At 36.6% G+C, this 25692-nt stretch overlaps 1 protein-coding gene across 2 annotated transcripts in view; it reads left to right on the top strand.

Moving 5' to 3' along the window:
* XIRP2 (xin actin binding repeat containing 2) overlaps positions 1-24264 on the top strand; it is a 67803-nt gene extending 43539 nt beyond the window's left edge. The window contains exons 4-9 of one of the 2 annotated variants that reach the window (XM_082396836.1): positions 5633-5743; positions 6122-6194; positions 7148-7278; positions 7940-17309; positions 19403-19536; positions 24067-24264. In XM_082396836.1, coding sequence (XP_082252962.1) covers positions 5633-5743; positions 6122-6194; positions 7148-7278; positions 7940-17309; positions 19403-19497 — 9780 coding nt within the window. In that variant the 3' untranslated portion in view covers positions 19498-19536; positions 24067-24264. The remainder of the gene's footprint in view (positions 1-5632; positions 5744-6121; positions 6195-7147; positions 7279-7939; positions 17310-19402; positions 19537-24066) is intronic. The other variant, XM_082396837.1, reaches the window with a different exon arrangement.
* The last annotated feature ends 1428 nt before the right edge of the window (positions 24265-25692 follow it).

The following is a 25692-nucleotide window of genomic DNA, read 5'->3' as shown; positions in this document are numbered from 1 at the left end:
TGCAGGCTCTTAGTTGCAGCATGCGGGATCTAGTTCCCTGACCAGGGATCTAACCCAGGCATTGGGAGCACAGAGTCTTAACCGCTGGACCACCAGGGAAATCCTGTACATATTTTTATATATTGCACAGATATAGAGATAGATGAATAGACAGATGATTGATATGTAGATAGGTTGGTAGATAAAACTTTTACTAAAACAGTACTGACAATGCCTAGCAAAATGCTATAGAGATAGTTGGTGCTCAGTAGCTATTGGTTGAATAAATAAATGTATAAGTGAAGCTATATACGATCACTCACATTTAGGGATGCAGTGATTTCAAAGGAAAAAGTTACTATCTTAATTTTTTTTCTGAATGTTTTGCATCATCAGTCTCTTAGGATCCAACAGTCCAACTAGGACACACTCATAGCTTCAGGCAGCATTACTACCGAACCAAGTAAAATTGTAGTCTTCACTTCCAAATATATTGCGTTATATGAAGAATCATGACTTACATTTGCCTTGATTCTTCTTTTCCCTTGATATTAAAAATAAGGATAAAGTATTGTCTTTTATTGTCATCATAAACACCTCAACTTAATTTTTTGATGTCATAGTAATTCTGCTCAACACATTTCTACTGCTATTTCTACATGATGCTTGGCAATACATCAGATTCACAAACTCAATGAATAATAACAATTCACTAAAAAAAGAACATACAGACTAGTTTTTTTTTTTTAGCACCATGAACATCTTTCTATAAAAAGACCACCTGAAAATAAATTTTCCTATTTTCCAATGTTCTTTACCTTTTTGTATGTGTTTATTACCTTTGTGTATTTTTTGGTTTCTTGGTACAGGCTTCTCCTCCCTCTAATGATGTCAACTGCTCTTCACAGCGTCACAGCACTGCCCATATTCTTCCATAAATGTTCTAATCACTTGCAATGTTATCCAGAGACCTCTTCTGCGTATACTTTGTCAGTGATTGACATGTTATTGTTATATGCATCAGCTTCAGTAACTCCACCTACAAGTCATAAAATGTTCAGTGTCAAAGATTGTCAGCCAAAATACCAAAAAATAAGATCATAGGATTATGTGGGGAAAAAATAGAATTTTAATTTTTAAATTAGATTTTTATAAAATCATAAAATGTTCACACTCCTGGGAAAAAAGTGACTATTTGCTCATGATATTACTATTGACTATTTGCTCATAATATTACTATTCACTCCTTGATATTTTGGGGGGCATCTACTCTCTACCAGGAAGCTAAATATTGGGATTTGAGGATGCATGAATTCAGTTAAAGGAAAGGGTCGTATTATCAAGTAATGAATGTGAAATGGATAGGTAGATAATAGAGATGTGTACTGACCATACAGGAATACAATAAAAGAAGCAGTAATAGGGAACTCTGTATAGAGAAGTCAGGAAAGGTTTCAAATAGAAAATAATTTTTGAGCCAAGACTCAGAAGTGTATAGTGAATGAGGAAAAGCCCTAACTTGAAGCTCCAATGCTAGGGATGTCAAATTTTATACTGTAAAGTTTTAAAGTAAAATTTTAAAACATAAAGAGAAAACTCAGGGCAAAAAGAAAACATGTTTGAATTCAAACATATCAAAATCTAGACAAAACACAATATATCAACCGCAAATTTTTATGCTCATCACTTAAAAGAAAGAACTGATTATTCTTTCAAACCTTGAATCAGCTGACATTTTTGCTAACATAAATAGCACATTTTTGGTATTGCTTCTGTCTGTTTGACAATGATGCATATAACATTAATACATCATAACCCTTCCTAGTTTTATTAAGAATGAGGTTAGTGACGGGTAAAATTGCTGAATTACTGGCATTGAGCATGAGCTGTTTTTTCCACTCTAGTGAGGCAGTTATCATCTACTCTTCTGCCAGTCTTCCATCACACTTTTTCCTACTGGGTATACTTCTAAGAGTCACAATAATAGTGAGTCACCATAAAAAGTCTGTCCTTTTCTTTCCTTACTCATTATGCTAGCATGAGTTTGCATTTTTATCAGCGGAAATGTACAATGTCTTTTCCTGTAATGATAATAACAGTGGCAAGTTGGGTAGGCAGAGTGTGAACTCTTTCCTGTGCTGGAGAAATCTCCTTAGGAGAAGCGTACATCCATGAGAGACTTTTGTAATATACTTGACTAATCTATGAGCTGATATCAGATTGGCGTGAGCTATGCAAATATTATAACATTTTGTGATCATGCCACATTTTCTCCTTTAGATTCCAAAATTAGACCACGTATATCATCTGTGTTTCTTTTCATGGATGAATGAGATTTAAAAAAAGAGTTGAAGTGTGATTTAGTAACTTACCCAAGATTATAGCATATCTAATATAAAGGAGGGAGTGAGTACTATCCCCATTCCTGACTTTGGTTAATCCACCTGTGAACAAAACTGCATTTTTCTTCTTGCAGCCCAATCTATATTTGAATTTAATTTTTAAGTACCAATTTCATGAACTGTTTCATGTGAATTTGCATATGGTATTCTGGCCGGAATTCTTTATTACATTTTATTTGTGTAATTTGATTTCTTCCTGAGCATTATGATGATCCATCCTTTTATCTAACCCTTCACTCTATAGACACCAGCAATTGGGAAGAATGAAAGTCAGATTTAAAATCCAACTCTACTAGTTGCATAATATGAAACACAGTAAATGATGGAAACAAAATCTTGGAATATTTTAAGACAGACGTTATGTAAACTGCAGAAAACAGAGGGCAGTAAAATTGATGCATTGACACTGACATACCAAACTAGTGTAGCAATTACAGTTGTATTTAGTAATAGCACATAGTGCTGAAGTAGAAACTTATAACTTTAAACTAAAGTTATGTATCCTTCTACTGTTTATGTTGTGTCATCTCCCACAAGAAAATATATTTAAAGATGATAGGCAGGTTGTTTTAAAAATGTCAGCTTGGTGTTAAATACTATATTAGTGAGTGATGGGAACAGTGACCAACTGAAAAGTATATGCCCCAACTAAGACAGGTGGCCACTACTTTGTTCCAGCAAGCCACTGCCATGTTGGAATATGGCATATTGCCAGATCTTCAAAATTTTCAAACATAAGCAGAAATCTTGATTTTTTTGTAGGTTTTAATTAGTTCAAAACTTTAAAAACATTGAGTGGGTCAAATAAGCTTGTCTGTGGGCCACAGCTTGTCATCTGGGCCTCTAGGCAGAGACGTGATTCTATAGTAATGATCATTGTGCCCTTCAATAAGGATCTTGGTACTGGTCAGGTTCCCATGTCCTTTGCTCTTTCACTGTCTGTTTAATCAGTACTTCCTATTTCTCGGTGTGTCATAAGAAAGCCATAGAATATCCCCATTATATTCCTATAGATGGAAAGACTTGCCATAGTTGTAAACAGTTATTATGCAAAGAGTTGTTATTTGTGCCCATGCATTTTTTTCTATCTGTGGTCTTCAATGACAGTTATTGTTCCCTCCAGCCTAATGTTATTAATACCCTTAAATAAAACTTGATTACGCAAAACTTTTTATTATATAGAATTATGATTTTTTGAACTTAAAGGAAAGAATATGAATGGTTTATTTTCTATACCCCCTCTTGAAAAAGTAAAGTACACATTTTGTTCATTCTTCTAACCCCAGGTTCTAGGACATTCTCAGGCAAATAGAAGGTTGAATGAAGTTCATTTATTAATGGAAATTTGCTATTTTATTCATTCATTCGTTAAGTAAACTTTTCCTTAGCATAAACTATGTGTCAAACGTGTTAATAAATATCTATTGATATATGTGGATCATTAACTAGGGCTAAAAACCCATCTGCTTAGGAAAAGGTTACACCTGCCTTTAATTTAATGAGATATAATTTATATTTTTTCAGCTTTATTGAGGTATAATTGAAAAAATTATAAGATATTTAAAGTGTACATAGTGATAATTTGATAGACATACACACTGTGAAAGGATTCCTCCCATCTAGTTAATTAACACACCCAATGAAATGTAATCTACATTTTAAAGTGCACACCTACATTTTGGCGTCAATTCTCTGAAGGACTTTTGGGTGGGTATCAATTTTTGGTCTTAATTCTCCTTCCTAGATAGTGTAGTAAGATCAGATAATACTGTATATCTCTAAGCAAATGTCTGACTGCCACTTGGTTAATCAGAACTTTAACCCTGTATACCAGATACCCGTGGGGGTAATCCAGACACTACAAGTCCACTAGCAAGAAAAAAAATCACAAGTCAAGATCTCATGAGTTAACTTTAAACTTATTCTTGGTTTAAAGCTCTAGAATTTGATCCCTTAGAACTATTTAACTCCATGTTTTTAAAAAAAAAAAAAAGTTAGTGCTCCTATTTGATTAATAGTAATAATGCCCCTTTGCTCACTTGACTATTCTCTACTAAGACAAAAATTTTAAAATCCCATCTCAAAAACAGTATTTGTTAGTCATGTAGATATCAAGCGTAAAATGAAATCCCAACTTCAAAGGCGTTCAAATAGGTGTGTTCTTGGAGAGTCATCTGTCTATGTCCTTATTTTTCGATGTTAAGATTTTTAGCAGTATGCCAGCTGCTTCACCATATCAATCAGTCAATCAATCAATCATATACTTGTGTCAGATCACATTCTGTAGTAACAGCAAAGCTGGATCACAAAAATTAATAGGAGTTTCAACCCTCCGATTCAGCCAGGATCACTGTGCTAACTTAACCAAAATCAAAAGTAGCGCCATGTGTGAAGATAGAGACACACTAGCATAATATGACCTATTTATATTGGTTATATTTAATGGTTATATTCTTCAATTGAACTCTGGATGTGTCATCAAACCAGAAGGCCACCTTGAAGATGGGAATGTCTTTCTGTAGAATGAAAATCTGGCTTATAAACAACAAAATATATTTCTTTTTCATCAAGGGTTTTCATTTTCTTTTTGAGATTCGTCTTTGCCATATTGGGTATGAGTTGCCTCATTAACATTTGTTCCTTTCTAAGGGTAGTAGGCAGAATAATGGCTTCTGAAGATATCTATGTCTTAATCCTCAGAATTCGTGAATATGTTAAGTTACATGGCAAAGAAGAATTAAGGTTGCAGATGAAATTAGAGCTGCTAAGTAGCTGACCTTTTGACAGGGAGATAATCCTGAATACTCTGGATTAGTCCAGTGTAATCCCAGTGGTCCTTAAAAGTGAAAGAAGGGATCACAAGAGAAAATCAGAGAGGTGGCAGAGTGAGAAAAAGTTCAACTTGATAGAGGAGGGGGGCCATGAGCCAATGAAAGTGGGCAGTCTCTAGAACTGCAAGAGGCAAGAGAATGGATTCTCTCCTAGAGCCTGCAGAAAGGAATGCATGCCTTCTGACACCTGCCAACACCCAGTAAGACCCATTCAGGGCTTCTGACCTACAGAACTGTAAGATATTAACTTTGTGGTAATTGTTACAATAGCCAAGTAAACTAATATACTGAGGAAACAGTTTTTTTTTTTTTTCAGAAGCATCTGTCACTGAAATTGAATTAATAAAATAAAAGTTAAAATTTTCAGAATTTTCTTAAGGCATTGTCCATTCACTCATTCATTCATCCATTCATTTTCAGGAGGTAATCCGTAGCAGCCAGGTCGACATTGCAGGACACAGCCAGGAAATGGAAAGAAATGAACAAGTACCTTACAAAGCACACAAAATTGATGTTCTTGGAACAGAAATGGTAACTATTTAGAAAGACAACACTTTCCACACAGTTTGCAGAACTATGTGGAAATTCTGACCTTGTTATAAACAGTTGCTTTTATTGTCCTTTATGTATTTAATATCAATACACATCAGTGTCTCTTTCCCTACTTTGGGGTTGATATTCTTTGAAAAATAAAATGAACACCCTAAAAATATAGGTGCACTTTAGGTGTCAATTCATATTTGTTCTGTTATAGCATGAACCCATGCATTAAAATAAATGATCAAAGTGTAATCAATGTGCGCTGAAGTCTTGGATGAAAATCACTGTGCAATGAAGAATATGTGTGCAATACTGAAATAATTGACTTCTTAAAAACAATTATTTATTTAAAATTATCTTTAAACACAGGTCTCTCATCTTGAAAAACACACTGAGGAAATAAATCAAGCTTCTCCACTCCATCAATATGTTCAAGAAACAGGTAAGAATCTGGTATTATTTCACCCCAATATATCTTTTTCCTATTGATGTTTCTGTGTTTGAATGGAGGACTTCCAAAGCACAAACCTTCCCACTAAATAAAGTTAGTAACTATGACTTATGATCCCAAAGGGGACAGAGTAGTATTTCTATATGTAATTAGGTTCTGCCTGTGGTACGAGATGCAGTAAGCTTCTAAAATAGTTCATTGCCCTTCAACCCTATGATGTATTCATCCAAAACGCCTAGAAGGTGATAAGCCAGCCACCTCTGAATTGCATTTTGCTCAGGGATCCAGAATAAAACTTGATGTTATCAAGCTCCCTGGGAACAGAAAAGTTATCTAGATTGTATTACTTTTAATAACAAATTTAAGCACGTTTAAGTCTAATTCTCCAACCCACAGATATGAGATTAGACTACAGGCAAACCTGTGCAAGTTTGCATAAGATGGGTACAGGGTGTCTTGCCTATAAAAGGGGAATGAGAAGTTTTGCTGTCCCAAAGTGCTAAAAGGGTAGATTTAAGCCAACTGTGACCCAAACGTTATTTGACTATACCTGAATTTGGTTTTATTTTAGTTTTGCTTAAAGAAGTAGATCTTCCTTTTCTGTTCTTCTACTGTTCTTTTCTTGTTTTATAACTTTTATTATTCTTTTTGAGCATACCAGCAAAACATGCTTGTAGAAAATTTGGAAAATACATACAATTAAAATAAACAGCACTTTCATTACTTATGACTTTCCATCCAGAGATAATCACCACCATTTTTCCTCCTATATTTCTTGACATATACTAACTTACATAATGAAATACTGCCATATGTATACATTTATATCCTGAATATTTTTACTTAACTTACGTTATGAGAAGTTTTCCATAGCATTATAATGTCTTCTCAAACATCATATTTATTAGTTACATAATATCTCTGGTGTTGTTTTCTGTTTGTAGTCATAGATACACCTGAGGATGAAGAGATTCCAAAGGTTTCAACTAAGTTTTTAAAAGAACAATTTGAAAAGTCTGCCCAGGAAAAGGTCCTTTATTCTGACAAAGAGACGACCCCAACCAAGCAGATTAAGGTAAGATAATTTCTCTGCACAGAGACATATTAAGTGTAAAACCAGATGTAAATACATAACATTTTCAAATTATTGAATGTTTGAGGTGGTTTTTCAACAACAACAAAAAATATCCAGAGCCAGTACTTATTCTGTTCCGTAAGAAGAATATTATTCTATATGAGAAAAGCAGTAGAAAGAAAACTTTTCTCACTAGAGAAAATTAGTGAAGAAAAAATTATGTATGCACTAAAGTTTAATAACTAACACTAAAGTAATAAAGCCAATTTTAAAATGTCAGCTACTTACTCTGTTCTGTTTAAAATTCCAAGGAAAACAAAACAACCCTCAAAAGTCCTTTAAGACTTTTATTGTTTCCCTCTAGATTACTCTGCATAGCACATAACGTAAAGGAGGGAAATAATCAAGATTACGTGTAAATGTTAAAATACTGACTCGTTGATGTATTGAATAGGGAATATAACTCTAAAAAGTGCAAATAGATTATAGGGACGATAGTAACAAATACTGTCTGTTGCTCCTAAGTGAGTCTCTAAATGGAGTATACCACCCGTTGTTCCCAGTGCAGATGTCGTAGCAGGTGGACAGGTGAAGGGCAGTGCCTAAAAAGTCTCTACCACTACACTCATCTTTATAAGATTTGATTTTCTCTCCCTTAAAGATTGAAAGTGAATATGAAGAGACTTTAAAGCCATCATCAATTGTGGGTACCTCTTCCACTTCTTACACTTCAACCAGCCAGAGGAAGGAAACATCAACCACAAGATACAGTGACCACAGTGCCACTTCCTCGACTCTGGCACAAGTTAATGCCACTTCTTCGGAAAAGGCAGAAGAATTTCCTCCTCCCCCACCCGACATACTTCAAACTCCAATAGATGTGACAGCATTTTCCCAGTCCCCTGAACTCCCCAGCCCTCCTAGAATACCACCAGTCCCCAAAGAATTATATTCCAAGCAAAGAAATTTGTATGAATTAAACCGTTTATATAAACACATCCATCCTGAGTTAAGAAAAAACTTAGAAAAAGATTATATCAGTGAGGTTTCTGAGATTGTTTCTCGTCAAGTGAACCTGGGGAGCTCAGTTTCAGCAGATGTGCAACAAGCCCGGTATGTTTTTGAAAATACGAATGGCATTTCTCAAAAAGGTCTGAACTCGGAAAGAGAACACTTGGAGTGGGATGAAATTCTGAAGGGGGAGGTGCAGTCCATGAGATGGATCTTTGAGAATCAGCCATTAGATTCCATTAACAATGGCTCTCCACATGAAGATAACATCTCCAAGGGCATTGCTGATCGAGAAATCATTGCTGGTGGTGATGTGAAATATACAAAATGGATGTTTGAAACTCAACCCATCGATACTCTGGGGGATCATTCTTCTGGCACTGAAGAAAATGCTGAGAAAATTCCTGAGCTAGCCAGAGGAGATGTCTGCACAGCCCGGTGGATGTTTGAAACAAAGCCATTAGACTCAATGCATAAAATGCATCAAAGTCAAGAAGAATCAATAGTAACTGCCATAAAGGACATAACCGGGGGGGATGTCAAGACTGTGAGATACATGTTTGAAACTCAACATCTGGATCAACTTAGACACCTTCACTCAGTAGATGAGGTGCACCTACTGCAACTCAGGTCTGAGCTCAAAGAAATTAAGGGAAATGTTAAGAGGAGTATAAAATGTTTTGAAACTCAACCATTATATGTTATTAGAGATGGTTCAGGTCAAATGCTAGAAATTAAAACCGTTCACAGAGAAGATGTTGAAAAGGGGGATGTGAGAAGAGCACGTTGGATGTTTGAAACACAGCCCTTAGACACAATTAACAAGGATATAACAGAAATTAAAGTCATCAGAGGAATATCCATGGAAGAAAATGTCAAAGGTGGGGTGAGTAGGGCAAAGTGGTTATTTGAAACTCAACCTTTGGAGAAAATCAAAGAAGAGTCAGAAGAGGTCATCACTGAAAAGGAAACAGTAATAGGTACAGATGTCTCTAGAAAGTGTTGGATGTTTGAAACACAGCCATTAGATATTCTAAAAGATGTTCCTGATGCAGACCCTCTAAGGTCTGAAGAGATAATAGGGGGTGATGTACAAACTACTAAGCATTTATTTGAAACACTTCCAATAAAGGCTTTAAAAGATAGCCCTGATGTTGGAAAACTTCAAAAAATTACTACTTCTGAAGAAGAAAAGGGGGATGTTAGGCACCAAAAATGGATTTTTGAAACCCAACCTCTGGAAGAGATTAGAGGAGATAAAAAAGAGTACATACGAACAGTGAAACTTGAAGAAGTTGACAGAGGAGATGTAAGGAATTACACACGTATCTTTGAATCAAACAACTTAATTAAATTTGATGCATCGCATAAAATAGAGGTGGAAGGAGTCACAAGAGGTGCTGTAGAGTTAAATAAATCACTCTTTGAAACAACACCATTGTATGCCATTCAAGACCACCTTGGAAAATATCATCAAGTAAAGACAGTCCAGCAAGAAGAAATCCTAAGAGGGGATGTAAGAAGCTGTAGGTGGCTTTTTGAAACAAGGCCCATTGACCAGTTTGATGAAAGCATTCATAAATTTCAGATAATTAGAGGAATATCTGCTCAAGAAATACAGACTGGGAACGTGAAATCTGCTAAATGGCTGTTTGAAACCCAACCTCTTGATTCGATTAAATATTTTAGTAATATGGAAGAAGTAGAAAGTAAAACTGAACAAGCTACAGATATTATTAAAGGGGATGTCAAAACCTGTAGATGGCTTTTTGAAACCCAGCCAATGGAGTCTCTTTATGAAAAAGTTTCATTAATGACTGGCAGTGAAGAAATTCATAAGGGAGATGTCAAAGCCTGTACTTGGCTCTTTGAAACTCAGTCACTGGATTCCATAAAAGATGACTCCGAAGCAACAGTCAAATTGCAAACTGTAAAACAGGAGGAAATCCATGGTGGGGATGTTCGTACAGCATGCTTTCTTTTTGAGACAGAAAATTTGGACAGCATACAAGGAGAAGAAGGAAAGGAAATCAAGGCTGTGGAAATGGATATCCAAGCTGGGGATGTCTCCAGCCTGCGGCATAAATTTGAAAGTCAGTCCTTAGATTCTATAAGTTCCAGTTCAGAGGAAGTTTTGAAAAAGATCAAAACCCTAAAGACTGAAGATATTCAGAAAGGCAATGTTTTAAATTGCAGGTGGCTTTTTGAAAACCAACCAATTGATATGATAAAAGAAAGCCAAGAAGGTGATAAATTAGTTAAGACAGTGACAGACATACAAGGTGGAGATGTAAGAAAGGGGTGCTTTATTTTTGAGACTTTTTCTTTAGATGAGATTAAAGAAGAATCTGACTGTATTAGCACCAAGAAAACAATTACTGAAGAAGCAATAAAGGGTGATGTAAAAAGCTACAGAATGCTCTTTGAAACCCAGCCACTCTATGCAATTCAAGATGTAGAAGGGTTTTATCATGAAGTGACAACAGTTAAAAAGGAAGAGGTAATTCATGGAGATGTACGAGGGACAAGGTGGCTTTTTGAAACGAAACCATTAGACTCCATTAATGAATCAGAGACTGTGTATGTTATTAAATCTGTCACACAAGAAGACATTCAGAAGGGAGATGTTAGTTCTGTCAGATACAGATTTGAAACCCAGCCACTGGATCAGATTACAAAAGAACCACGTGATATTGTGCCCACTGTAGACTATATTCAAGGTGGGGATGTAAAGACAAGTAAACAATTCTTTGAGTCTGAAAATTTGGAAAAGAAGACTTATATAAGAACAGTAAGTGTCAATGAAATACAAAAGGGCAATGTTAAAACATCTACTTGGCTATTTGAGACCCACACTCTAGATGAGCTGAGAGGAGAAGGGTCAGGATATGAAAATATCAAAACAGTCACCCAGGAAGATATGCAGAAAGGTGATGTGAAGCAGGCAGTATGGCTTTTTGAAAATCAAACTTTGGATTCTATTAAGGAAGCAGATGAAAGCATCACAAAAATCACCAAGGAAGAAATCCCTCCTTCTGATGTCAAGACAACTACATGGCTCTTTGAAACTACACCCCTTCATGAATTTACTGAAAATAGGGTAGAAAAGGTGGAAGTTATTGGCAAAAGCATTAAAGAAACCTTAGAAGAACTCTACTCTCAAAAAGTTATTGAGGCTCCTGGAATCATCATTGAAGCTGACGAAGTTGGGGATGTTCGAATGGCAAAATACAAGCTCCTGAATCAAGCCTCTCCTGAGATACAGAAAGAAGAAATCCTCAGGGTTGATCTCAGAAGTATAATGGTGAAGCTACTTTCCAAAAGAGACTGTAAGAAAAGAGAGATTTTGGTTAGTGAAGAAGAGAAGGGAAACGTTAATTTGACCAAAACTCAATTATTAAACAGATCAACAGAATTTCGTGCTGAAAAAGAAGAGATAGTGAGTGGTGATGTCCAACAAGCAATAAAAAACCTGTTCTCCGAGGAAGGATCTGTAAAGAAAGGCATTTTGATTCAGGAAGATGAAAGAGGAGATGTTCACATGACTATCTATTGTCTTCTTCATGAAAATGCTGGTGACACAATTAAGCGTGAAGAAGTAATAGGGGGTGATGTAAAACGTACCATTCATAATTTGCTATCTTCCATATCAAGCAATAAAATATCTGAAAGGGCTAAAATCGATGCCTCTGAGAGGGGAAATGTTCAGTTTTTTACAACATGCATAGAAACTGGAGCTTTGGATTATCTCAGACAGCTCCAGACATGGTCAGATGAAATACTAACAGCTAGGAAACAAGAAAAAGAGGAAAATATAATTGGTGGCGATGTAGAAGGTACAAAACTGTTACTAAAGAAAAGGCAATCTCAGGTTGAACGTACTGTTAATGAAACTGACATCGTCCCAGGAGATGTGCATAATACAGTTAAGGTTCTTCTGACAGAGCCTCAGAGTACATCTTGTAAGTTACCCAAAGAAGAAATCATAAAAGGTGATTTGAAGTCAACCCTAAATTCCCTGAGCCAGGCCATAAGTCAGAAAACAGTGGCTAAAACAGAAGAAATTATAAAAGGTGACATGCTGGCCACACTCAAGTCACTTAAGGAATCAAGCCAAAAATGGAAAGAATCTAAACAGCCTGATGTCATCCCTGGGGATATAGAGAAAGCTACTGAATGCCTTGAAAAGACTGCAAACACAAGGATGGAAATCCTGAAAAAGGAGCTTATCCGAGATGACCTTGAAGCATCATTAAGGAATCTAAAAGAAGCACAAAGACCTTTCAAAGAGGTAAATAAAAAAAGTGTAATCAAGGAAGATGTGCAATCTGTGATGGTAGGATCTGAGGAAGAGCAGAAAACCGAGAATCATCATGTGGCTGTCCAGAGGGACAAAAAAAGCGTTCTTCAGCCAAGACCAGGACCATTTGAGCCGGCAGCCAGGTGGCAGGGGGGAACAGACATTCTTAATCAAACTATAGGCAAATCTTGTCATGGGGATTTAAGAGAAGAAAGAACTGAGGTTAATCTTCCAAAAGCCCCCAAGGGCACCGTAAAGATTGTCATAGATCGTGAACAAAACAATGATGCCCTTGAGAAAAACCTTAGAAGGCTATCTAATTCACACCACAAAGCTATTAAAAATGTGTTGGAATCAGGAGACAGAATGGGTATCTGGACTGATAACATAACAGAGCAACGTCTTAGAGATGAACATGTGAGTGGACAGCTGACTTCAACTGTGTCAGTTAGGGAACATCTAAAAACCAAGGAATCAGAGACAGTGAGAGAACAGAAGAAGGGTGCTGTCTTTACCCAATCTATTGATAAAACAATTGGAAAGCAACAGACTGAAACTTGTGAAGTGAGGAATGACCACCAGAAGAGTGAGGCTTTCCCTGACAAGAGTCCTAAAAATACCAAAAACACTAAAACATCAACAGATACACAAAGCTCTAAGCCCAGTTTAACCCAGGGTCCAGTCAACAAGATGGCTGGAGAAACCTGTGAAGTTTCAGAGGACTTTCAGAAGCAGACTCTGTTAAAGCAAGAAATGCAATATTCTAATAAAGATATAAAGAAAAAGAACGTGACCCCTCAACCAGTGTGGCAGACTTTGCCTGTGGATCAAGACATGTCAAATATAACAGAAGTGAAAGTCTCCCAAAAAAGCCACAATAAATTTAAGGCAACTGACAAAAAGCAGACTGATATTCATCTGAAAAGCCAGGACTTTCTAATGAAGACAAATACTTCCAAAGACTTAAAAATGGCAATGGAAATGTCCTTTAATCCAATCAACTGTAACCCTGAAAATAATGCAAAAGAAAGTGAGTTCCCTCTTCCACCTCCATCTCCACCTCCTCCTCTACCTTCCAATTCATCAGCTGAAATTGAATTTCCTCTTCCTCCTCCACCTCCTTTCATGATGTTGCCTGAAAAAAATGTGTTTCTTCCCTCACTGTCCACAGAGAAGATAAAGGCTGAATTTGAGAATTTCCCAGGCCTCCCTCTTCCTCCACCACCAGAAGATGAGAAATTTGAAAGAGAATGTCTAGCAATGTTTCCACCACCTCCCCCTCCGCCAGCTCCATCTCTAAAACCAGCACATCTCCTTTCCTCTTCTGTTCAAGAAAAGCACAGTGGAGCATTCATACAATATTCCCAAGAAGAAGCCTCAAGCTCTCAGGCTAAAATCATAACAGGAAAATCTGGAGGACGTTTGCCACCTCCCACACTCCCCAAACCCAAATTTCCCAAGCAGATAGAAGATAAGAAGAATCATAGTTCCCCAAAAGTTGAATTGGAAAATTCACCGCCAGATATGGAATGTAAAATTACTCCCTCAAAGGATCAGAAAAGAGTAATAATGGCAAGTAGCAGTGAACACATAGAGACAAAGCAGAATGTATCTAGAAAAAGTCTTGATAAAAGAAAACAATTATCTATGGACTCTACAAGGTCTCTCTCACAGACAGTTCCAGAAACTTCACCACCCAAGGAAAAACTGATAGCACCTCTCGTAAAATCTCATTCATTTCCAGCAGGTTCAGGACAGCAAAGTCCAAAACCTTATATGAGAAAATTTAAGACGCCTTTAATGATTGCTGAAGAAAAATACAGACAACAAAGAGAAGAACTTGAAAAACAGAAAAAACAGGAGAGTTCTTGCTACAACCTAGTCAAAACAGAAAGCCCAAATCAAAACATGTCAGAGTTGAAAAAGGAAGTGCTGTTACAAACAACAAAGGAGGAGGTCCCCCTAGCTGGAATGGATTCAGGGGTCACTGTGGCCCAAACCAACCCAGTCTCTCAAAGTCTTTCTCAAGTACTAGGAGCGTGTACCGATAACCAGCTTTCCACAACACCAGCAGTGACATTCGCTTCCAAGAGGCTCCAACATGTTCCAGCAGCCTCAGAAGACAAAGATACCGTGAAAAAGGAAGCTTTGCAGAGCTCAAGGGATATGACCCAATCTAAATCAGCTCGTGAAATTAAACAGAGTCACCAAGAATGTAGGACACAGCAAACACAACAGAAGAAGTATCTGGAGCAGTTGCACTTGCCCCAAAGCAAACCAGTTTCCCCCAGTTTCAAAGTTAAAACCATCAAGCTTCCAACTCTAGACCATAAGTTAAATGAAACAAACCACAGCTATGAAAGCCATGAAAAGCAAGCTGAAGTTGATGTTCAAACCATTACCAAACAACAGTACCAGGAAACCGAGAAAACAGAAGCAAGGACTGAATGTAGCAATAAACAATTGGTAGCTGAAAAATATTATCAGTTACCTACGAAGGAGAAGACAGTAACAGTAAAACTGCCTACAGAATCCACAGAGAAAAGCCATGAAAGTAAACTCAATATAGTTCATGAGAAGCAAAAAGAATTTAGAGAATCTGAGAGTGGGAAACTTCCAGGAGGTGAAGAAACAATTCAGGGACCACCAATGATTGGTCCAAAGAAAGAGAAACTAGTAGTTGAAAGAAAACAAGAACATTTGAATAAATCAGCCCAGAAGGTAGTCAAACAAAAGGTTACTGATGCACATCTTGATTCACAGACTCAGAATTTTCAGCAAACATATATACAGACTTCTCAAAGTCAAGGTGAACATAAAAAATTGCCCCAGCCATGTAATAATCTGCAGGAAGAAAAATGTCTTGGCGTCAAGGGCATACAACAGAAACAAGTCTTTTCTAACACTAACGATTCAAAGCGAGAGATTACACAGGACAAATCTTTATTTTCCTCTGTGAGAGAATCCCAGCAGGATGATGGAAAATGTGCTGTAAATATATTGGAATTCTTGAGAAAACGTGAAGAACTAAAACAGATTTTGTCTAGGGTAAAAGAGTTTGAAGCAGAGCCAGATAAAAATGGCCTTAAAACATTTCAGATGCTCTTAAATATTATTCCAGTATGGCTATTAAGTGAAGAAAAAAGAGAATATGGAGTTCGCATTGCTATGGAGAATAACATAGAAAAAATCAAAGAAGAAATAATGCACATTAAAACTCAGGCAGAGGATATGCTTGTGTCCTGTGTAAATATAATTCAAACAGCCATGATATCCTCTAAAGCAGGAAAGCAGAGAAATAAAGCTACTAGTGTTAATGAAACATTATCTAAAGTGTCTAATGCTGATGTCAGCTATAATAAAAACACTGAGCGGAAAGAAAATACAATTGTAGAAAAAACAGAGCACCACCAAGTAGCAACTCATCAAGAAGCAACTGCTCAGCATCATGTGAAAACCCATCAGGAAATTAAACTAGATGATGCCAAGGCTTCTCCTCCCTCTTTAAAAACACGCCCGCCATCACCAGCTTTCATAACAATCGAGTCTACTGCACGGCAAACAGAAACCTCTGCTAAGGATGAGCTTTCCCAGTCCCCTAAAAAGGACAGTTTTGCTGAACCATCACCAAGACCTGTGTCACAACCACCTAGAATTCTCAGAGCAAATACCTCCCCGTCTCCACCCAAGAGTCACTCTGAACAGCTTGTCAAACTCAAAGACACCACTGCGAAGTTATCCAGGGGGACCATACCAGGTTCATCCATAACCCCGGTTCCCATTGTAGAGAAGAGGTCTGAGATCATCACATCTCCTGCAACACTTCGTCGTCAAATTAAGATAGAGGCTCGTGGCAGGGACTCTCCACCTACAATCACAATACCTGTAAGTGTAAATCACGCTGATAAATCACGTGGTTCCTTCAGAGACTCCATGGAAGCTCAAGAGGAAGAAAGGAAAGTAGGGAAAAGGGCGACTTACGTTCGCAAAGATGGAGTAAATTCCACTAAGCGCATAGTGCCAGATACTGAGAGTTCTGACGCAGTCGAAATCATCCGCAAAGTCGAAAAACCTCACCTATCAGAGCAAATGCAGAGGTATGAAGCCGCCAACCGGACTGCTCAAATGGCTGAAAATGTCATGAATGACCATGAAAATGAAATAAACAGATGGTTCAGGGGATTTGAGGATGGCCTAGGTTTTGACGCAAAGTCAAATAGAAGAGTTTATGCAAATGGAGAAGCAAACCATAATATAAAACAAGAAAGTCGTACATTTTGTAAGGAGGAATTTGGATTAACATCTTTAGAAAGTGCTAGCTTTAGTGGCTTTTCTCACAGTCATCCTAGAGAGCTGCAAGAAACGATGCCTGTTAAGCCGCCCAGCATCCGCTCTGAAACAAGATCTCTAAGTGAACTTTTCTCAGGTGTGGATGCATTTGAGAGTCAAGTTGTTGGGTCGAAGATGATGGCCTCTTCATCACAAGGCTCAGAAGCTGGCAGATCCGGCTTTGACTTCAAGCACGCCCCACCAACCTATGAGGATGTCATCGCTGGCCATATTTTAGATGTTTCTGATTCACCTAAAGAACTCAGGAGGAATTTTCAACAGACGTGGCAGGAGAGTGAAAGAGTGTTTAAAAACCTGGGATGTGCAACCTCAGATGCTTCTGCAACTGAGATGAAAACCACCTTTCAAGAGGAAGCTGCATTTATAAGTGGTAAATGAGCTTGCAAAGAGTGAAGATTAACCCATTTAAAGGCACCTGTTCCATAACTAAGACGATTTGCAGATAAATGAGTACCTGGAAAGTACTAAACAACATAACCTAAAACTAACAGCTTTCCCTGGTTGTTGATATCCTTCCCTTTACAATGCTTGCTTTTACTACTTTCTCTTTACGAAGGAATTTAATATGATTCACCAGCACTGTGTGAGAGTAACAAATACTACTATATAGATTATTGAGACCTGTGTTTGTCAACGTAAATAAGGCTTTGGATAAAGCAGCAGGTATAATAATAATTGTTATTGTGATAGTATTAACTATTATATGGAACTATATATTTATTAATCATTGTATACCATTAGCACATTACGAATATTTCTTATGAAAAGTTATTATTTCAACCACTTGTTAAAGACAATATTAGATAATATTCCTTGACCTACTACTGACGGATTTTTAACTGTCAGACTTAAGTGGTATTTGAGTTTGAATTCAACACAGCCTGTTAATAATCCAAGAAACAATTTACACTCTTCATATGTGTTTTAAGGATTTTTATTGATTGGGATCTCTGACAAAAGTGTAGGTATGGAATTAGACCTTTTGTATATAAATTATTGTTACTGAGTTGGATGGAATTAGCTTTCTCTACTGCCACTGTTTTTTTTTTTCTATAAATGATATTTTTCACCTTTTTTAAACCCCAAATTATAACTCAATTGGCCTCATTCACAGATAAACATGGACAATAATTTTAAAATATGATAATTTTTGGAAGGAGGGAGATTTAAAACATATGAACTTAGTACAAATTTTTTAACGTCAGAGAACAGCTCATTTCTTTATATTTTCCTACTTTTTACAATTAATGGGGCTTCACAATAAAAAGACTTGACATAATTAATGTAGTGCATTCTTTTAGACAGATTGAAATAGCGAGTTTCAAAATAAAAACTGCTGAAACTAATAATTCTGCCTCTATCATATTTGCAACATATGTGTCTAGTTTATCAGGTTAATATGATTTCTTAATGTACTTGCTTCTGGCATAATTAAGCAAAGCTGTCTAATTAATTTCAAATGCTCAGTTTCTAAGACAACTACAAACAAAAAACACAAGGAAAATGGTATTAAATATAGAAGTGTGTTTCCTATTAGAACAAAATAAACAAAGGGGATTTCTCAGTAGCCCAAATTGAGCATCAAAGCATTAAAGTGTATGTATTTTTTTATATAAAGAACATTGAGCATATATGCTCTTGTATATAACTACTAGGAAAGCTTAGTTATTCTCACAGGATTGTTGTGAAGATCAAAACAATACTCCAGTGAAAGTTCTGTGTCAGTTTTGAAGCATTATGCAAACACAGGTTAGTAATATAACTACTATTATTCATAGGAGCTGGCATTCACATGCAAGCAGCAGCATGTGACTATAGGTAGAGGTAGGAAAATCATAAGAGGCAGATATAAGAATCCCCAGAGCCATAAAATCTTAAGCCATTTAGATTGAGGACAGATGGCCCTGAACATTTCAGTGTATTTAGGAGGCTCGTCTTAAAGTTAAGAATTGGTGTTAGAGAGTCAACACTAAGTCATCAAGAAAATATCTAAACAAATACAGTATCAGCTGAAAAAGATATGTATATATTTTGGAAAAATCTCTTCAGAATGCTTTAAAAACAAACACTTTGGACCAAGTTAGGTGTAAACCTTTATATATATGGAAAGCCGAGTTATTTAGAATAAGTGTTCTCAGGGCTCCTCATGGCTGAGTTCCCTATATATTCTTTTTAATGTATTAAAGTTAATGAACACGTTATACTCATGTATATTTCCTGAAATAATAAAATCCACTTTTACAATGTACAAATAATAGGGACACCAGAATAAGGTTGATGGTACCAGGACCTTAAACCTGATGGTGGGACGTCCTGCATCCGGAGGAGCAACATGCAGGGCAGTGGTGTTAGCGCTTTCTACGCTGACTGCATGGCCAGTTAACATGCTGTTGCTGTTTGTTTTGTTTTTACAATGTGACTGAAGACAATATTACATAAGCTTTTATAAATTTTTATTTTTAGAAACTGCAACTCCAAGACAAGGAAATATGTATACTTTGTCAAAAGACGGTTTATCCAATGGAGTGCCTAGTAGCAGACAGGCAGAGTTTTCATAAATCCTGTTTCCGCTGCCACCATTGCAACAGTAAACTGAGGTAAAAGGTTTTGTGGTCTGGGGCACAAATATTTGAAGAGTCTGCAGTATACTTATAACATCATGTCTCTAGAAAGATGTCAACTTTTCCAGATCCTGTTGCCATCAGTTAAAACAACACCAAACAGGAATGTGGTCATGTTCTGTTATGTGTTGCTCAGCATGGCTGTGACCTTTTTCCTTTTGACATTTTGCTTTCTTAATCAAATCCAGAAGGGTCCCTTTTGTCCCAGCGTGGAGATCACATAAATAAGAAAAATCAAGTGTTACTCTCACCACCACCAACCTGCCCCAATGGCATGCTCCACAGTGCAGGGGGAACGATCTTTCTAAAATGCAAATCTGAGAGCCCGTCTCAGTTTAAAACATGTAATGGCTTCCTTTCTCCCCCAAATTAACATCTAAATATGAATTAAAAGGCACGTCAAGATCTTGTCCCTTCTCATCTCCCAACACCCCTTCCTCCTGTTGCATGTTACTTTTCATGAATTTCTTTCAGTTCCTCAAAATCATTATTTTTTCTCTCTCACATCTAGCTGGTTCCAAATGTTATTGCTGCTCCTTGGAGGAGTTTTCCCATGCCTCTCTCCCAGCTCTCCACCCAGCTAATAACCACTCATTCTTCAGATCTCAACTGAGACTTTATGTCTTTGACGAAACCTGCTCTAACTCCCCTATGTGGATCACAACATCCCCTGTGCTTGCTCCGTTCTTAACACAATCTAATGTAGTTGTCACTGGCTGTAGGAAATGTATTAATGTTTGTCTTGCCAACACCTAGTAAATGCAGATATACAATAAGGACTCAAAAATATTTATTCAATGACTGCTATTTTTAAAAATCATTATATAAAAACCCACAAATACAAAAAAACCAAACAAAGCAAGTATGTGGCTCACTAAATTATTATAAAGTGAACATATTGTAACCACTATCAAGGTCAAGAAATACGACATTGCTAGTCATTCCAGAAGCTCCTTCCTCCCTGGGCCCCACCCAAACACGACCTATCTCTTGCGTGTGAGTAAATGGTATCCTTTGTAGTAATTGTTTCCTTGCATTTTTATAGTTTTATTTATCCAAATGTGCTTTCCTAGATTCTATACTCTAGTTTTGTCCTTTTTTAAAACTCTGATATGTCTTTCACGTCTTTTTAATCTATAGACTTTCCATCCATTCCTTTCATTTCTTACAATCTATTTGTGAAGGACCCAGGATATTTGACTGGTAGAGTTTTCCACAGTCTGGAATTGCTGATTGCACACTCACAGTGCAGTTCACATGCGCCTTTATCCTTTGTATTTTCAACAAACTGTCAGCTGAATCTAGGTTCTAGTTTAAACTAAGATTTGATTCCTTTTGAAAGAACGTAGGGAGTCTGCTTTTCTCATTTTGTGATCATAGCAGGTATTGAAGCTTAATACCTGTATCCATTAATTGATGTTTGCAAAATGCTGATACTCTAATTTTGTTCTTCCTTTTTCATTATGAGAATACTTTTATGGAAGATGCTTCCCCTCATTTGCTATTTGCTTACACAGGGGTACAATTGATAAAGGAAAGGCAGAATAAGTACATAATTCTTTCCCTTTATTTACCAGTTTTGTCAATGTATCAGTTATTTATTTAACAATTTAATGTAATGGTTTCTTACCACCTAGAGATAACCACTTTTAAAATATTTTAATGTCTTTATAAACTCACAGAGTTACACATATTCGATTGGTTTCAATCAGATGCAATTATCATCATTACTGAAACTCCAGTTATTCTATCCCTGGCCAGTGGAAGCCACTTCAAGTTGTCTCCTGAGTCCTTTTGACAGGACCTTAGTAGTCTGTGATAGCTTCCTCGTTATCTGATAGGACTAGATGTCCCATGTTCCTCTTGTGCATTTACTGTTCCATTTACTGGAACCAGTTATTTCTCCAAGCCTTGATTTCCTTTAGGGAGAAATGATATTTCAAGACTACAATCTTGATGCTCTTTCTACTGGGTTGATCACTATTTCTAAACTTTTTTAGTGTTAAGAGCTAGTAAATATTTATATATAAAGAAAAAATATATCATGAATTCATAGTGATATTTCCAAATTGAATTCAAAATTGCATTCCTTTTGCTTAGCCTCTTCTCTATTACATCTGGACCTCCTTTCTTCCACTTCAGGGCTTCCGGTTCTCAAAGGAAAAGGAGGTAACAGAATTAGACTCTCCCATATTCATTTGGACAACAAGTTTTGGAATCACAAAATTATCAGCACAACTGATTTGATTATCAAAGCATTAAAAAATTGCATCTGCCCCTCTGATCACCCACACCCCATTTTTTTAAATTGTCGTACTATGTCTTTGGTGTCATAGTATGTAGCCAATGCATGTCATATTATCTCCCTCTTTGCCCTCATTTCATCTCAGTTTATAGATAACAATTTATTTAATGCTTGTCAACTGTCCTTATGTTGACATTTCCATAGTCATTCTGGTTGTTCAAGCTTATTTTCAAGTAGAGTCCTCTGAAAAGGCTCATAGAAACTTTATTCCTTGAGTTCTCACATATTGATAACAATTTATGATCATTACAGTGGAAGGTAAGTTTTGCTGAAAGTAAAATTTTTGGCTTACATTTTCTTTCATTGAGTATCTTATATGCATTATTTCTTTTTTTTCTGGCATGAAGTGTTGGAAAGGTCTGATAATAATCTAATTTTCTTGCCCTTATAAGTAATATGGTCTTTTCTTCTTTTTAGATACACAAAGGATTTTTTCTTAAACATAGTCATTTTATTAGAATACTTCTTGGTATTGGTCATTCTGGATCAATAGTGTCAGTTATTTAGTGTGCTCTTTCAATATGTAATTTCATACTTTTTTATATTGGGAAAGTTTCCTTAAATTATAGCTTTTTAGTATGCAACTTGTTTCATTATTTTATTTTCTTCTTCAGGAGCTCCTATTATCTCTCAAATCCTTATCTCTTTTTTCATTTGTGATTATAAATTTTCAGCTTTTTATTTTCCTATTTTTCTTAATATGCTTTCTATGAATTTGCTCTTGTATGTCTTTTAATTTAGTTTTAATTGCTGACATATTTGATTTTTTTCCTTTTACTCCTATTTTCTTCCTGATATCTGATACCTTGTTTCTGACTTTTTCTAATTATAATTCATGCTGGTCTTTTATCATTTTCTTAATGTCTTTTAGCTCATTTTGAAATATTAGGTTAAAATTTTGATGTTTTGAGAACACATTTTTCTAACATGTTTTCATTGTCTGCAATGATATTATAACACTCTTTATTCTTTCATTTCTTATAATAACTTCATATACTATTTGGCCTTGATACTTTCCTGTTGCTCATTTTTATATGGAATTAGTTTATCCAAGTCTTGGAAGGAAGCAAAATTCAGGATGGTTTTCCCAACTTCACAGAACTGCCTCTTCTGGTTTTCATATACTGTTCAAAAAAGTATGGTGGCTTGACTTCTTGGATTTCCTGCCTTGGATCCTCTCCCCCATGTTGATTGGGACCTTCTTTTCATTTCTGTCATCACTATCCAACTCAATTTTGATTCCGCTCCCATAATTGTTTTTCTCAGGGTAGAGTCTTGTTCTAAGAGGGGATCTCAGTGGGTCAGTTTTGAGTTTGATTTCGCCAGCCTCTTCAGTCTTTCCTACCACAGGGCCTTTGCACTCACTGGCTATTGAAACGGGCAAAACCCCTCCCAATTTCAGCTGCTGCTCTCTGATTGGCATGTGACACTTTCCAGGAAATAATGATTGCCTATTTTGTGGTCTCGTATTGTCAGGTCCATTAGACACCTTCATTTCTCCCTCTACTGTCACCCATACAGATGCAACTATTATGCTAGTCTTGTAGCTGTTGTTGGTTTGTCCTTACCTCCTTGTATTTTGGGATTGGTGAGGATACCTTGTCACCTAGTTTTGTTGTAATTTTATCCATGGGTTTTAAGTTTTGCTTTCTGTTTTTATGTGGAGGTTCAGAAATATTCAAAAAATGGTGCTGCTGCCTTTGACTAAATTTGATTTTAATTTTAACAGGCATTCTATTTGTTAATCTCTCCAAAGAGACAAGATAAAAAAAATTGCATAGGCAAGCTTTCCAATTCATTCAAAATCCAGTTAACAAGGAAGCTCAAATAGTTGATTTTTGCATGTATGCTATTCAGGATTTATTGAAAACTGAAACCCCTCACACAATCCACTGAGTTAGCAAAGACTTAGTCCTATCATTTTACACCATCTATAACTACATATGCATTACACTATAATACCTATTATACCAATACCTGACATACAGCATGAAATTGTAAATACCCCGAGACAAGTATCATGTAGGGCATTAGTGGTGACTATTATCTAACAGGAATGTTCAATTAATAAGCACATTCCTATTGCCAGTAAGTTAACTGTGCTGAATGTCTGACTCATTCTTGAAATAATCAATTCCCTAATCCCTTATGAATTTGCAGTGTATATTTAGAATGTTAAATTTTTTTTTTCTTTTTGGCAGTTTGGGAAATTATGCATCGCTTCATGGACAAATATATTGTAAACCTCACTTTAAACAACTTTTCAAATCTAAAGGAAATTATGATGAAGGTTTTGGACACAAACAGCATAAAGATCGATGGAACTGCAAAAATCAAAGCAGCTCAGTTGACTTTACTCCCAATGAAGAACCAAATATGTGTAAAAACAATGCAGAAAATACCCCCATGCTTGGAGAGCTTAATCAACATTTAGATGCTGGTAACAGTGAAGGGCAAAGGGATGACTTGAGAAAATGTGGGGAGAGGGGAAAATTAAAAATCATTTGGCCCCCTTCCAGGGAGATGCCTAAGAAAGCCTTCCCCCTTGAGGAGGAGCTCAAAATGAGTAAACCTAAATGGCCACCAGAAGTGACAACCTCTACATCTGCTGAATTTAAAAGTGAGTCGCTGATAGAACACATGAAAACTGTGGAAAATAAAGGACAAGAACAAGATAACATTTCTTTCCTGCGGCCATGTCTGCAGCCCATCCACCTGTGTCAGAAAGAGGATGTTACAGGAATCAAAGAAGTGGAAATGTATGAAGCAAGAAAAGATGAGAAGAAGGAAGGAAATAAGAACGTGCAAGACAAGCTGAATGAGCCCAAAGATACAAAGAATAAGAGGAAAAGTGAAATGGATCTTCATGACAACAGTAATGTGGTTGTGCAGAGTGCTGAGAAGGAGAAAAATGAAAAAACTAATGAACCTGATGGTACAGAAGTTTTACAGGTTACTAACACTGATGATGAGGTGGTGCCAGAAAATCCTCAAGAGAATTTGAATAAGAATAATAATAACAATTACGTAGCAGCGTCACATCTGAATAATTGCAGGCAGAAGACATCTATTTTAGAATTTCCTAATCTATTGCCACTGTCAAGTGAAGCGCACTACACTGCAAATGAATATCAAACTGAAAACTTAGAAAATGCTTCTAGAATCTCAGAGTTACTTGGTATATTTGAATCTGAAAAGACCTACTCGGGGAGTGTACTGGCTACGGCTCTTGATAAACAGACTGACAGAGCTACTGCTGGCAGTCCTATGCGGTCTGTCCCCGAGTCAGGCCTCAATGACAGGATCATAGTAAAGGGGAAAAGGTCAATGCCCTCTTCTGATACAAATATCTTAAGTATCAAAGGAAACCACTCAAATAACAAAAACCTACAGTTCTTCTTTTCTAACACTGTGAAAATTGCTGCTTTTTCCAAGAAGAATGAGAACATCTTTAAGAGTAATTTAATAGATTCTGTAGATCAGATTAAAAATATGCCATGTTTGTATTTAAGAGAATTGGAGAAGGACATCAGACATTGGCATGGTGAAACAATAGGAGCAGCACATATTAATGGAAACACAAGTTTTGATGCTTCAAGCAGTGAATTTACAACTGAGCCTCCATTTCCCATGGCGGAGGTCCAGTTTGAACAACTCACGGTGGAAGAGCAAATTAAAAGGAACAGGTGCTACAGTGACACTGAGTGAAACATCTCTGGCCACTTGCAGTCTGCACTCAGGCACCGAGAAATATCAATGCCCTGAAATAGGACTTTGGGGATTCTGATAACCTTTTGTTGAAATTGTAAACGTTCAGAAATCTCATG

Source organism: Balaenoptera borealis (assembly GCF_965194805.1).
Source record: "Balaenoptera borealis genome assembly, chromosome: 6".
Lineage (NCBI taxonomy): Eukaryota > Metazoa > Chordata > Mammalia > Artiodactyla > Balaenopteridae > Balaenoptera > Balaenoptera borealis.
The sequence above is the reverse complement of the archived record's forward strand: the minus strand, read 5'-3'. Positions and strand labels throughout refer to the sequence as shown.